Here is a 16,786-nt window from a genome sequence, read left to right on the forward strand (position 1 = left end):
TGAAAAACTGTACAAGTTTATTGCTAAAAAAACACACTGATATTAGATTTCAAGTGTCAATCACATATCATTATGTTATCACATGTCATTAAATTACTAACAAATATATGAAAATTAAATCATTAGAAATTTAACGTACAAAAAACTTACTCCCTAGCCCTAAATATTCAGTCACAAATGGGAAGTAGAAATTACACTCGCTGAAATACAATATTCCCAGAAACATTATACAATCTTTCATTATTTGAAACATTAGTACGAAATTCAGCCAAGTCCACAAAAAAATTTAAATTTACATAGAAAAAGTATTTTAAGAACTTCCTTCTAATTCTGCCCAATGCTTTGAAACAGATTGAAATAAATTTTTAAGTTTATTCTTGTCACATTAACATGAAAAGTTTTTATTTTTCCTTTTCAGTCTATGTTACTAAAAAAATATATTAGAGTAATTTCACTTTTTCATTAATTTTTAAAGAGTGAAATTTAAAAACGAGGATTGAACTTCAAAACTAATATCTATGTTCGTACCACCAAATCAGTGTCCCCCCTTCCTCCACGTTCAGAGAGAAGCCATACAGATTTTGACAATCTTTTATCATGTTCGGCACTGTAGGACAAATACTTGTCCTACAGTGAATTGAACTGCAGATTTTTTTAACTCAGCTAAACTGTACTGGGTTGCTCGAAGGAAACACTGATTTTTAGAATTTTCCTAGGTGATGGTAAAGTAATTAGTATGGGCTTAGTAGTATTTGATAAATGCACTACCTTAATTATAAACAATCAAAGAAATGTCAACGTAATACTAATACTTAAACAACAAATTTTGAAATAAGTTAACCACAATATAAATATCACAGTAAAGATATAGAGGTAAATTTTGATAGCTATTCTATGCTATCTTTTAAGAATATTGATTTTAAAGCAATTAAAATATCAAAGTTAAAAACACCATAACACCGATTGTTCTACAGATATTTCAATATATTAAAACAATAAAAACACAACTACTCAAACAACTAATAAAAACAAATGCTTATATACTTCACTAACATAAACATTAAAATAAACAAATAGTAATTCATTAAAAAGCATGCTTATAAGTAAGGCCACCATAAGCAGACATAGAGATTCATCGTAAAATTTCAATAATTAATAGAATTTAACAAATAACAAGAAAAGAGCATCATAATATATTTAATTACAGCAAAAAGTGTTATCGATCATAATATGGGCTTATGTTTTTAACACGTGTATGAATAATCATCATAAGATTCTTTAAAAAATATTTGTTTGCTTTATAATTCACAATTTCATATTTTTAAATCAAGCAATTTATCACAGATATCTCCATCTGATTCACATAGAACTTTTATATTGCAGATGCAATGGTCACTTCTTTCTTTTTCAAGCTGCAATCGAATCTAAAATTTTAAAAAATTTTTGCATGTTTATTTCAGTTTATAAAGCAATAAAGTAACAATAAAAATAAGAAACAGATCACATGTTGAATGTAAAATTCTCTTCTTTTCCATCTTTACTTCTCTTCAATTATTTATCTCATTTTGCTTTTTTGACTAGTTGTGTTTAATCAAATCAAGGTTTTGAATGAAATTATCTGTTTGATTTCACAACAGATTTTCAGCATCACATGAATTTGTTGTGAACCAATTAAAATTTCCATTTTATAGTTCTTTGTAATCTCAACACAGCAGTGAGCAAATGCTAATTTACTGCCCATGCACAAATACGTAATTCTGAAATTGTTTTAAATTTAATCTACTTTTAAAAACTAAGCAAGTTAAATAAAAATTTCATCCCCGTTGTTGATTTTTTTTAAAAATAGAAAAAGTTCAAAATTAACATTTGTTTTTGAAATATAAGAAAAACCGTACATCATTTTTAAAAAAATAGATTTCATAATTATTTTTAAAAAATTTGCTTTAAAAACTTATCTTACACCTTTATACTGCTTTTCAAACAATATGGCTTAATGAATGATGCAATGATTTGTTCTCCCCCCGCCTCATTGAAGGAGAAATATGATTCTTCTTAAAAAAGAAACTAATTTTTATTTATCAACTTTCATATCTATGATGTTGCGGTTTTCAAAATATCTTCTTCACATATCCTTTGTGGTATTTTTTTTCCAATTATATTTACATATATATAAAGGGTGATTCTAAAAAGATGGGCAAAATTTTAGGAAATGATAGTACACACCCAAGCAAAAAATTTTTATCAAAGAATGCATGGTCGAAAACAAAACGCAAAGGTGCTGAAGCCTTTTGAAAGTTGTTTGATGCGAACGTTAAAGCTCCATTCCTGTTGCGAGTTACTGCACTGCATTACTTGTCGCCAAGCACACACACACGCACGCACACAGATATATATATAAGTTCAAAATGAAGAATAAAACGAAGAAAAATTAAAGACACATGAAAAAGGGGAAAATAATAAGTAAAAAAAATAACAAACAGCAGTTTAAAATTAAAAAAAAGGATGAAATTTTTTTTAAAAAACCGGGGGGAAAAAGATATAATCTTTTCATCAGCCCACACGATTATATCCGTAAAATTTTAGATTTTAGATTTTTTCTTAAATAAACATCTATTTTCTAAAACTATTTATGGTCAATTTTTAAAATTATCCAGTATAATATTACCTTGCGCACATCCATTTCGGGCCCGTCTTTGGTAACTAACAAATCAATGAACAGAATAACAAATCACTTCAGCAGTGCAGTAAGAACGGCACTTAAAAACCCTCTTGTTACACTCAATTTGCACTTTTGTTTTCATATTTTGTAATCTGGCATTCTTTCTGCAAAAACATTATTAAATCATTCTTGAAAAATTTCCGTCCATGTAAGTTGATCTGATTTCGCTACTCGCTTTATAGTCCAATTTTACTGTTTTTTCTTTTTATTTTATTTTATTTTCTGTTTTTCCATGTTATTTTTACTTTTTGTGTTCTATTTCATTTGTTGTAATTTTTATAAAAAAAAATTTTGAGTGCTCCTCACACTATTGTATTAATATATTTTGCTTTGGCTTTATTGATACAATATCAGAATGCACTCTGTTTTACGGATATAATCGTGTGGGCTGATGAAAAGATTAATATCTTTTTTTTTCCGGTTTTTTAAATAAAATTTCATCTTTTTTTTTTAACTGTTGTTTGTTATTTTTTTACTTATTATTTCCCCCTTTTTCATATGTCTTTGATTTTTCCTTGTTTTATTCTTCATTTTGAACTTATCTAATGGGTTCTGTTTACTTGCAGCTTAAGCACAATAAATGAAACTTATTGTTTTTCTTAACTTTCTTCGTGTTTTCTTGTATTTATTTATTTAGATAGATAGAGAGATAGATAGATATAATATATATATATATATATAGAGAGAGAGAGAGAGAGAGTAAGAGAGAGAGAGATATTGACATACATGTATTCTTTCTAATTACCTCTTCAGTCATTACAACAATTCTGCCTTCAACTTTAGGTCTTAGCTGACACTGTTTCATTTCAACTTCTTCTATAATAGGAAGTACTATTTGCTCATTATGCTGATCATTTACTTTATGCACTTGGAACCGTCCTACCTCTTCCAACATTTTGACTGCACTATGCCTATTGCATAAAAAAAATAATACTTCGAATCATAAAACCTAATCATTTAGAAAAAAATTGCAATAAATTACTTAAATTTTTTACAATTTTAGATTAAAAATGAATAAATAATAGCTCTAATGAATTGAATAAATAATAACTCCAATTAATCATCGTCAGAAAATTTTAAATCTTCTATAGGAAAGAAAAATAATACATTTAAAATTAAATTAAACATGTACATCAATGTAAAAAAGTTCATAACATTGAAAGCATATAGCAACTAATAAGAAAAATATTTAGAATAGCTTAATACCTTCTAGATAAACATATTAGACTTTGACGGTGATTTGTTTGATGTTGTACAGCTCCAGTAAGTACTTTTATAGCATGAAAATGGTTTTGCACAATTGTACAGAGTTCAGGACATTCTTCTTCGGTCATCTATGTTAAAACAAAGTATAATAAATTGATATTGCATAACATAATAAAACAGTAAGAGAAGATCATTTAAATTACACTTACTAATGTTTTGCAATTCTTAAGACAATCATATCCATCTCTCCCTTGGCATAAATATGATTTCGTGACTAATCTATAATGCTAAAAGATATTCATGTTAAAACACGTGCACACCCATTTCATATTATGATTGGACAAAAATTATGCATAATACTATGTATTTTATAGCAAAACTAAGAATATAAAAATAAATGAAATGGTTTTAAGGATAGGTTAAGTAAAATGTAAATAAACTATTAAAATAAAAGCAACACAAGTATGTAATTGAAGCTGAAATATATTAACTTCTGCAACTGGTAAGTTAAATTAAACAAAATTTAATGCTTTTTATATTAGCCAAGCGCTAAGATACATTTATGTATTTATTTTTTAACCTTATGCCAAAACGGATTGTATTAGATTGCTAATAAAATGTGTGTAATTAACTAATTAAACAACTTATATGTTCTCGTCTGAATGTGAGGCAATAATTACAGTGTCAAAGTTTTATTTCTTTTCAAATAAATAAGATAAATCAGTTTTAAAATTTGAACTAACTAAATTGATATTCTGCAGTTCGTAATAATCTACTTCCCAACATTTTGATAAAAAATTATGTCTACTTTCTTTGGCTCATATTGGCTCAGAAAAAAAGCAATTAAGTACAAAAAATTGCATTCAACATTATGATATACAATTTCTGAAACTCAAGCCAACTAGAGATAAGAGAGTTAAAACCAAACTATACACACGTTTCCCCTTTCACAATCAAAAAATTTTTTTCTTATTTTATTGATTTCATTGTAATTGTTTCCTGTCATTATTATTATTTTTGTAATAGTGAAAGAAATTCTTAAAAGACTAACTAATATTTAAAAAAATATCCTATGGATCTTGAGCGAGATCCTCCAACAATAAACAAGCGCTTCTTCCAGTTTTGATCGATACTTCATACAGAAGACTTCACAATCAGGAGTCTTTTTTTTTTCTTTTGAAATATTAAATTAAAACTAATTTACAGAATTAAGATCCGTAGTTCATTTTAGTCAAATTGCTAAATGTTTACAGACCCAAATTTTAAATTTTTACACACATTCATATTATTTTTTTTTATATATATTTCATTTAGAATTTGAAATAAATATTCATACATATTTTGCATACCTGTCCTAAGTCCAAGTATTCATCACCAATTTTAATGAATCTTGAATCAATTCTGTGATGAGGAGGTTTCGAAGGATCAAAGGCAAAGCGTATCCCTGAGACTTGCGGAAACCTACCTTCTAGTTTTGGATACTGAGACACACCATTTTCTAATGCTCTATATAGCTGCTCCCCTAAAGTAAAAAAGTTTAAATACATATATAACAAAAAGTTTTGCGCATATAAACTTTAAGAATTTTATTTTTATTTATTTATTCATTCCTATGTATGGGTTTTTACTGTCCTACAAGCTAATAAGCAGAGCTATAAGTTTCATTTCTCAGGTTTTCTTTTTAAAAGACCAAAACTTCAAGACAAAATGCATCATTTAAAAGAAATTTGCAAAGAAACGTAATAAAAATATTTAAAAGATTCAAAAACCATATTTGTTTAACGGCTTACACTTTTTCAACTACAAATGGCATCAATTGTTGTAAAAGAACATTTTAAATAAAATCTACAGTCAAAATAAAAATATTCAAAACCTTATCTCAAAAATAACCTACAACATGATACTATGAAAAATAATTTACCAACATTTCTTAAAAATAAAAGTCTAAATTACATTACTCCACTACATTACATTACTTCTCAACAATACTTAAGTTATAAGAAACTACATTACTTATAACTAAAATGTGTTCTTCATTTAACTCAAAAAATATCATTTAATGAGTTTGAAAATCATAAGAATGTCCACACAAAAAATGTTGAAAGTCGGATTTAAGCTTCATAAATAATAATTTAAAATTTTTGAGCTTTTTTTTAAAAAAAAAAAAGAAAAAAAAGAAATTTTTAGAATGAAGCAAAATAGTTTTAAAAGCAAATCCCAACTATAAATTCAAAAAATTTTCTATTTTTAGAACTACAAGCTAGTGAATGATTTCCTAACTAAACATGATCATCTTTTTATATAAATTTCTTACACTTTTATAGTAGTACTTTATTCGTGTAACACTAGAGATGTACAATAGCCTATTGACGAGGATCTAGGATGCATTCCTGAGGATGATTCATGCCATCACAATTTTGATCTTTTGCAGAGCGATCGGCTCTTCTACTTTGATGGTCCGATATGATCTGTGCAAGATGTCACGCATTTAACAGTAGAGCAGTTTATTGAAGACTTATATCATACAGCCCTGTGTAGGCTGATTAAAGTGGTCAGAAATCCACTCACTGACCACAACCAGTGATGCTTGACTTTTGTGTTCTACTAAGAACCATATCTTTATGATTAACTCACTGCTGTATTCATATTTTTGACAATTCTTGTTTCTACATATACAATTTATTAATTCACTAATATTTTTCAAGGGTCTTAAAATTCTGATACCTGATAAGCAGAAATATTCAATAAATTGTTACAAACCAGAAACACTGATCACTAATAAGGAGTCCATCATAGGTAAAATAGTAACTAAATCCCTCATTGTAAAAGGTCCCTTAGGATGAATTCTATCAGATCTTAAAGTTCCAGAATTTAGAATAGCCACATCAGAATGTGTTGCAGATAACATGATATCACAAACAAAGTTGCCTGAAAAATAATAAATTTACAAGCAAATAAATAACAACAACAATCCAATTTTCAAAAAAAGCGTATGAATAATAGATGAAAAATTTAATACAAAAATTTTAAAAAATTTTCAATATTTTTTATGAAACTGTACATATTTATTATGAAACATGAACTTTACATTTTTTATTATGAAACTGTACACATTTATTAATTAAAAATAATTGTTTCAACAAAAAATGAAATATTTAAGATATTGTCAGTAATAAAGCGAAAATAATTAAAGCTATTTAAGTGTGGTCTGATTCCTGAAATTTCCGAAATAGAAAATCGGAAATTATTTCTGACATTTATTTGAAATAAACATTTAAAATATAAAGAAAATTATGAAACATACATATAATTACAAGATAAACAAAAAATAAGAATGTAGATAAGTTTAAAACAAAATTATGGGGCATGTTCAATAAGATACTTGAATCTTAACATAATTTAAATTAAGCTTATCACTAATCTCCAATTTTATTTTATAACATCAAAACATTTATCATAAATATGGTAAAAAGTTATGAATTTAACATAGTAATAAGTTTTATAAGTTAATGTATATAAATTTAAAACAACATCATGAGGCATAAGCTAAAGTTAAACAATTAAAACTGTTAAGCGACGAACTTCTCAAAAGTTGAAGAAATTTAGAGAAGGCTTCAAAAGTTCCTTGTCCGGGAATAGAACTCATAGATAAAATTTGCTACATTTACTTTACTGAACTTCTGCAAACTTAATTAAGTATTAAACACAACAAAAATCCTCTGAAAAAATAATTCCTTAAATATTTTGTCAAAGGAAAATAAAAATATTTTAAAGAAATAAAGATGATAAAATTACCGAGATTTGTTTCTTGAGTTCGAATGCTTGAAAATCGTCCATCTAAGTCCACAGAAAATTCACAAAGTATTTCATCCATTTTACCTTCTACCACACCTAAAAAATTTAGAGAGAAAAAAATGCTTGAAAGAAACAAAATATATATAAAACATATATTTCTTGCCCTTTTACTAATTTTATAAGCAAAATATAGCAAGTTTAACAATAATCAGCAATTTTTATACAATTAATTATTTTAGTTATTTTGCTTTTTTGTATCTCATCTGTAACAAATACTTCTTGTCTAATTTAAAGAACTTAAATTCATTTCTTTATTCATACATACAATTTCAATTTTACTGCACATTTAATTCAATAGTTAAAAAGAGAAAATTTTCTCTGGTTATTATTGCATTTTCTGCACGAAAAAATTTTTTTTTTCTATACCCTATTAGGTTTCTATTATAAATGACATTTTTTCAAAGGACAACAACTTTAAATCTGTTCGATACTTACTGATGAGTTACATCAGATTCAATTTTAATTCATAATTAATTAGAATAAATGTTTAGTTTGTTTTCAATAAATACTAAAAAGTACAAACTCTACATTTGCATTTTCTTTCAGAAATATGTCAGCTTTTAACTTTTTTCATAAGTTAGAAAATTATTATCCAACAATATAATTAGATTGCTAATAAAATATCTGAAAAAGTATCTAGAAATAGCATGTTTAATTTATAAACAGAATTTAAAATTGAAAAAAAAAATAAGAAAACAATTCTGAAAAGGCATCAAGCACTAAACCATTCAATCTTTTCTTTTTCTCATTTAAATTCTTAATACCTTTATGGCATTTAAAAGCAATAATTAATTTGTGAACATTTTCAAAGCTAATTTTTAGTTCAAAAGTCCTTAAAAGTAATGTTAAATATTTTTTAAAACAAATTTAACATTTCCACAAAAGTCTTTAAATTTTTGTTAAATTTAAAATGCGGTTAAATAGTGACCTTGTAAAATTTTTGAAGAAAAATAAATCTCATTGATGTAAGAATATAATCCTATTTGTATCCAATCCTAATTTACTCACTAGTTATCAATCATTTTTGAAATAATTTACTTAAACAATCAATTTACAATTGACAGAGAATAAATTACACAGTGAATGAATAATTAGCCCAACACAATAGGTTTAACTTCAAATTATCTTAATGTTTTTTCCACTTAAGTTCACACCTTTCTTGCATCAATGCATCACTGAATTCTTCCTTGGAATGCATGCATTATCTAATCAGAATTATGATAACAGTTAAAATTCATGAAGTGTATTAAAGATTTGTAATATATAATTGAAACTACTTTTGATCATGGGTAATTATCCATATATTTTTAATTACTACCATACTCCTAAAATAAAATAATTTTAATTGTGTGCAGAATAAATAAGTTCATGAAGGACAACTCATTTTACGCATTTTCAGGAAACACATTTGGTTCTCCAGTCATCTTTAAATGGATATGTTTCACTTCACTAACATAACTGAATTATAGATAATGCAGCAAATGATTTTGAGTATAACTTTTTAATTCTATGGAATCATAAACAATTTTTCCTTGGAATGAAAACAACTTTCATGGATGACAACTTCAGTAGCATCAAAATACAGAAGAATGCTGTTTTATATTTCTACCATTGCATTTTATATAGTTGCAATCAATCTTCCTGCAGTGTAATACTTATTTTATGTATTTATAAATTTTCATTTGAATATATTGGCAAATATGCAGCATAAATATTTTTCAGCAAACAATTTGAGTAAAACCAATTTTTAAAACTTTTACACAGACTTTAATCTAAAAGGCAAAGAGAGATTTGACCTTTAAAACTACAACTACAACTTCTTAAAAAAAGATATAAACATTTAGTTTTTATGTAATGAATACATAAAACATTTAAATAACATAAACTTAAACTGAAAAGCCACACATAATTATCTTGAAGTCTGCATGGCATAATTATAAATCTCCACCTTAAACATTTATCAATAGTATAAATTGAACTTCATAAAAAAATTTAAATATAAATTTTAAGCAATGCCTTAAAATATTCACACAGAAAAAAAAATTAAATACTTTTTAATTGATAAAAATAATATGTAGTTATTTCTTTTCAATTATTAAATCAACATGTACAATTCAATTAAACATAATTCAAAACAAAACTAAAACCCTAACACATTACATATTTAATATTATAAGTAACACGCTCATTTAGTTTTTTTATTGAGTAAAAAAAATAGCTATTAGGCAAAAAATACATAAAATTGCAAATTTAATATATTGTAATCAACAATTGTATTTTTATTTTGGGCTTTTCTAATAAGAAAAAAAAATACTAATAAACAAAAAATAATTTAAGGACTGATTTAATAACTCCTGAAAACATTGTGTGAATTACATACACCCATTTAAAATTTTTAAAAGTTCTCTAGCAGAATACTCCTTAATTCTGTCAATTCTTTCAAAATTCTTAAACAGAAATTTTTTAGAACATCATTTAGATTTGGAAACAAAAAGTCACCAAAAGATTTTTCCAAAGGGCATGATCCCCAAACTCTAAGGCTAAACAAAATTCCATAACCAACAAAACTAAAACACTTTACAAAAAAGTGAGGTTCAAAGATTTGAAGCCATTAAGAAAAGCACAAGATCAGAAGTAAACAAAATCATACCACAGATGGAAGCTATATTGAAAAATACTAAATTAGTAAGTAATTCATAATTAATTAATACACCCAATATTTTTAGGAGTAATTAGATCAATCCGGGAAATTAATAACCACACTTTGTATAAATTGCAATTCATTACAGATTACATATTTAACAATAAAACTATCAAATTACTATGCAAATTTAAATATTTAATTTACTACATTTACCTTTATACTTTAACAATTCTTGTTCAAGATTTGGATCAGGGGTGTAATCAGAGGTAACTGCTTGCTTTTCAATGCTAACATCTACCTGGTCACAATTGAAATGAAGAGTAATTTTTGAAAAATGCTGAAAATCTGTCCCACTTTTTATGATGTATTTATTGTTAACCTAAAATAGAAAATAATCAACAAATAAATAGATTTTAAGAGAAAGTTACATCATTTTTTTTTAAACGTAGCCATTATATTTGGATATACAAAATTTACAATTTGTTTGCAAAGAGAAAATACTTAAATTTTTGAATTAAAAAGAGCAAAGCAATCCTACAACAATCAGTTGTTCACTAAGGTTATAGAGATTAAGACTTGATAATTTAAAAATGAAACAAACAGCGTAATAGTGGTAAGCAAGCTGCCTTGACTCCTCAGACAAGTTGGTACTCATTGATCTAAAGCTAATTGAGCTTCAGACCACCATCATGGATAAAACATGTCCTTTACAAAGACAACTAATTGCCACCATGGCTAAATGATTGAATTAATTACACAAAAATTTCTAAACAGTTCTGCTCGATTATTTCTTGTTGAATGTGTGACTTATAGACCGCGTGTTTCTATGTGACATTTTATAACTTCTGTTCAAATGCTGTACTCAACCACCACTTTTGTAGTTTCAGAATTTCAGCCAATTTCCTTTTGTCAATGAGTGTTGATTTTCTTTCCTTTGATTGACACTCAAAAATTTACACCTAAATTGGTTATTGAATTTGAACAACGCAGATCATTTTTTCTCAAATTAGGCTCTACATAAAATATAATTAATGTTAATTCCACTTAGTAACTACCGATTCCAACCTCCTTCTCCAAAACAAAAAAGAAAGAAAGAAAAGAAATTCAAATTAGACTTGTTTTTGCTCTTTTAATAAACTATAAGATATCACTGAATAAGTTTTATACATTTATAAATAAATTTCAGTTTTAAAACTGTTGTATAGTAAAAATGTTCTCTAATGCCTATAAACAGTAAAATTATGTAGCATTATTGCATATAAAAATGAATCATACTTTTTGAATTTCATAGACATGGTCATGTCCACCTAAAATCAGATCTATCCCTTCCACATTTTCAGCTAGACGGATGTCATTGGGAGTTCTCATATGAGTCAAGGCAATGACACAATCAACACCATCCTAATCGAACAAACATTTAAATGTGATTATTTAATTCAAGTAATTTATAAATACGTGTTATTGGCTAAATATTGAAACTAGTACTTTATACATCAATAGTAATCATTATATTTAACTTATGGATTATATCATTTAAACAAATACAGTAACTAGTTTAGTACAGTAGTGAGCATATTAATTTAAACAAATGCATAGTAATTTGAAAAACAACAGTTCAATGGGAATTTTAATGCATTTTGATTTAATTAACATAATTTAATATTCCCTCTTTTGGATTTTAGAAAAAGGTTCATTTGTTTTTGTAAAGATTCTACAAGACTTTTATAGTTTTAGGGGATATTTTAATTTCTACACCATACTTGAATTAATGACTATTTTTTCATTTGGCAATCCATTTCAGCTAGTCTTTACTTGAAATCCGCAGATACTTCCTAATATTAAAACCCATAGAGTTTGCCAGCCTCTCTAAATCTCTACAATGGCTGCACTTTTTAAAAATAAATAAAATGTAACCAGGAGTTAAATTTTGATAAAAAAAATTCTATCTTCGTTAGCAAACTCTGGTCACAATTTTTCTTGTACTCCATGTACTAGTTGTTACTGTCTATCATTCTTTAAAGAGAATTAAGGGATGAATCTTATGCCCTTAATACAAAAAACACCTCCAAAAAACTTTCTTTTTTTTTCTATTTAATTTTAAGACACAAAGAGTTACAACTACCCTTGATTCAATTTATAAACTTGCAACTACTATTATGAATTAAAACTAAATATACTAATGCCCAACATTTATAACAAAGTAAAAATTAGTAAAGTTAATTAATGTAAGTTGCATAAAAAAAACTTACTTTTACTTTCAAATTCTAATACATAGTAATTAAAACTAATTAAAAAAAAGTGAAAAATACTGAAAAAAGTCAAACAAAATCAGCAAATACAACAAATTACATTTTTAAAGACAATTTTTAAACAAAACTAAATTAAAATGTCAAATTTAATAATTTTAAACGAATTCAACTTTGAAAACTAGTTTTAAAACTCATTAAAATACAGGATAATACAGGTAAAAAATTATAATAAATGAGAAGTTATTTATATATAGGTATAAGTAACTTATTCAAGATAAATATGACAATCATAAAAATGACACTTAATAGTTAAGACCTTTTCTCTCAGTTCTTTTGCTAACTTTTCTCCCTTTTCTACAAAATCAAAATAAGTCACTTCATCAGCTTCAATGGTGGCTAATGTTGCTAACCATTCTTCTTCCACAAGCCCAATAATACCAAACTAGGAAATTAATACAAAACTTTTAATCATCAATTTATGCACAAATTAATTTATAAAAATACATAGTTATACATAAAGACTTATAAATTTTACTTTTTTTCCCTTTCTTTCTAAGACATGAGTCACCAAACCATCTGCTAAAGGTCTTCCTGTCTCATTATCTATAACATTACTTATCAACCATGGGAATGTTGTGCGTTTTGCAAAATCAGCAAGTAAGTCAACTCCAAAATCTGAGAAAAAGATATATATTTTATTATATTTCCATGCTGAATGCAATCTTTAAAATACACATATTTAAGTTCAGATATCTAAATAAAAATGCCCGCACAACTCAAAAATATGTTTGCTCATTATGTCACTAAAATTAAGAGTACAAAGTTATTTTAAAGCTCAAAGCAAATATTAATATGAGAAATTTAATATTCCAGTCTTGTAAAAAAGTGAAGAAAAAACTGCTATTAACTGTATTTTATTATATCAAAGCACTATGTTTTGATTTTTTACCGTGCTTATGTTATTGAATAATTCAGCATAGGGCTACTGAATGGTATAATTAAGCTGCTTATGATTAAGCAAGCAATTTATACATAATGATGGTCTGCAACATAAGTACTAAAAACTGATTCTAATTATTTATTAAACATTAAATTATTATTAAATTATCATTTCATACTAGATACGAAACACTCATACTAAATATTGTTATTTAAGTTTCAAACTGTAATTATTTTTTATATAATGAACCACATTGGAGTAAGACTTTAATGATTTTAATTTGTAAAATAAAATGTTAAATTCAATTCATATTTCAATAGAACATTAAAAAGTTTTTGTAGTTAATAACTACAAATAATAAGTTAACAAAGAAATATGATGCATCTTTTTTCTAAAAATAATATTAATAATAATAAGTTTTAATAAATAATTTATATTTTAATACAAATAGTTAGAAATATTTACTATAATAAAATAAATATATTTGAAAATTTCCTTGATGCTACATAATAAAACCTTTTGGGATAACGAAAAAAAATAAAAGAAACATTTACATTAGAACTTTTTTTATTTAAATAATTAATACATAGCTAACTCAATTTTAATCAATTGCAGAATTAAAGCAAAGTAATGCAGCTTGAACCGACACAAAACTTGTATAAATAAATTTAGATGTCATTTTATTTCGCCAGGCTTAAAAATTGCTGAACTATTATAACAGTCTGTGATGCTTAATTAGCTATGGTAATAAGTATAAACTATTATAAGTACATAATATAGAAATATATTGCCTGAAACTAATAGACTTTTTTTCCCCTTTGAAAGAGAGTTGCATTTAAATTTATTTTTAAAAATATCAATTTAATTAATACAATAAAATGAAAATATAATCACCAAAATCATGGTTTCCAAATACAGCACAGTGAACTCCAAAAGAATTTAGAACAGGAATCATTTGCTCTCCTTTAGTAAATGTGCTCACTAAAATTATAAATTACATATCAGCCTAAATGTAAATAAAATATTAGTAAATATAATTTAAAATTATTACAACACAGTTAAAATATTTTTTTAACATGCAATAAATCATGAAGTTTAGTACTTAAATTTTTTCTGTAGTGAATTACAAATTATTTCTCTAGGATTAAAATTATAGTTAAAGTGTGTTTGTTCAATACTTAAGAACACAAAAATTATGTTTTCATATTTTCTGGGAAAATGCAAATATAAACCAAATTTTCCACAACATTAGAAATATTGATGTAAAATAAATTTTCATCCAAAAATAGTTAGTGAGCTGTCTTATTTTATGAGGGGAAAATATTTTTTGAAAGTAGAAAATTGACAAAGCTTTTAAGGTAAAGGATACTATAAGCAAAACATAATTAATGTTTTAATTTTCCATTTTAAAATTTACATTTAAGTAAATTAGTATAATTATTTGAATTATTAATTTAACTATTTGTATTATTATAAAGAGAACATTTCAAAACAAAATATGGAAAATGTAAAACAAAATATACATTTTTAAAACTTTGAAAATTACGCATGAAAAATTAAAAATAGTAATTCATAAACAAAAATTTGTAACATGAATGTAGATATAAAATTTGCACTTACTAATTGATGGAGCAAAGATATCCCCACTAAATAAAATTAAGGGGTCTAATGAGCTGAAGCTTTTCAATGCAGAACAAAATCTAGAAGCTCCTCCAACTGGTTCATAATTTTGACTTTCAACATTATAACAGTCATTGAAATGTAAGAGAGTGACAGCCATTATTAAATGTTATCTAGAAAATGGAATAAAAATGTATTTAATAGACATTTGAATTAATAGTTTCCAAATAGAAAATCATTTAAAAATTTAATTAAATTATCATTTAAAAAATTTATTCTGATTTAGTATGTCAATATTAAAAATGTAACATTTTTATTATTTAAATATTTTTAATTTTATATTTCAAACAACTAGCTGCATGTCAAAATTTTAAATTCAACAACCCATTTTTTTCAAAAGTGGGTCACTCCTCCACTTAATAAGCAAGTACAGTTCCTTCAAATATTCTCATATATTTCCAGTCATATAATGATAACTAATATCATAAAATCAATGAAATTTTGAATACTCTTTATAATTTCCTTAAAAAATTTGGGACAATAATTTTGAAATATTCAGGAATTTCACAAAATTTGCATGATTTCCTATAAATCCTCTTTTTTTCTAATTTATAAGCAACTTTTACTTAAAAGCATTTCAAACAAACTCATTTCCAAATTTATACATTTTATAAGAAAAATAAAGTCTTGAACTTAAAAATAATTCATTGTCACTAAGAAAAAAATATCACTAAAAATAAAATGTATTAGAAAATCAGGAATTAAAGACAATAAGACAGAAATGAAAAATTATTTAAATTATAACACTTTTTAACTTTTTATTTAAATATTATAAAACATGGTGCAAGTTGTCAGATATAAGGTTATTGATTTTATTAATAAAAAAATATAGCTTTTAATTTAAATTGCGTTTTAAATTTATTTCTTCGAGCTATTGATACAAAAGATTATAAATTAATCACACAATCAAACACAAAAGAAACTATTTCTTTTAATAACTCGATTATTAATTAAGTGATCGTCCTTTAAAACATATTCAGTATTATCAAAATTAATTCTAGAAAATAATTAAAAATTATAAACTCTTAAAATGAAACAAATTCGTGCTTACTTTCACGTGAAACTAAATTAAATTATCAGAACAAAATTTGCTTATTATAATGTTTATCCCGACACTTAAACATAACATTCCCGTCTGCTCTGAATAAAACACAGACATTAATCAATCTCAAAATAAATTCAAGCTCCACTACGAATCAACTTCAAGGTAAAAACTGTAATGTATTTGACAAATCGGCAGAATACGATAGAAACAATACCAAGGAGGTAAGAAAAAATTTACGTAAGTTGATTTTTATAACCTTCGCATTGTTTCCAAAATAACTGAATATTGTTTTGAAAACTGAAACCAGAAATAAAAGTCAAAACATCACTCATTCGTGAAAAAATAATGCGCATGCGTAGATACATAATTCAAATTTAAAAAAAGATGCATGTGACGTAATTTTTTGAAATTTGATCAGTTCAAAACAAAACTGATTGTTGCCAACCTT

At 25.4% G+C, this 16,786-nt stretch overlaps 1 protein-coding gene across 1 annotated transcript; it reads right to left on the reverse strand.

Moving 5' to 3' along the window:
* LOC107444155 (trifunctional nucleotide phosphoesterase protein YfkN) lies at positions 1–16,759 on the reverse strand. The gene is made up of 14 exons (XM_016058239.3): positions 16,345–16,759; positions 15,234–15,406; positions 14,508–14,594; positions 13,209–13,348; positions 12,990–13,115; positions 11,700–11,825; positions 10,638–10,803; positions 7,721–7,816; positions 6,686–6,853; positions 5,275–5,447; positions 4,135–4,212; positions 3,926–4,053; positions 3,465–3,630; positions 1–1,424 (listed from the first exon to the last, which is right to left on the reverse strand). The coding sequence occupies exons 2-14, from the start codon at positions 15,391–15,393 to the stop codon at positions 1,314–1,316; spliced, it is 1,725 nt and encodes a 574-aa protein (XP_015913725.2). The 5' UTR covers positions 15,394–15,406; positions 16,345–16,759; the 3' UTR covers positions 1–1,313.
* Between the last annotated feature and the right edge of the window lie 27 nt (positions 16,760–16,786).

Source organism: Parasteatoda tepidariorum, chromosome 2, assembly GCF_043381705.1.
Source record: "Parasteatoda tepidariorum isolate YZ-2023 chromosome 2, CAS_Ptep_4.0, whole genome shotgun sequence".
Classification (NCBI taxonomy): Eukaryota; Metazoa; Arthropoda; class Arachnida; order Araneae; family Theridiidae; genus Parasteatoda; species Parasteatoda tepidariorum.

Coding starts and splice junctions, on each gene's coding strand:
- LOC107444155 (XM_016058239.3), bottom strand. CDS start 15,393: ATGGCTGTCACTCTCTTACATTTCAATGACTGTTATAATGTTGAAAGT. Junction 4,054..4,134: donor TTAAGAATTGCAAAACATTA/GTAAGTGTAATT, acceptor GTTTTAACATAG/ATGACCGAAGAAGAATGTCC. Junction 3,631..3,925: donor CTAATATGTTTATCTAGAAG/GTATTAAGCTAT, acceptor TTTATGCAATAG/GCATAGTGCAGTCAAAATGT.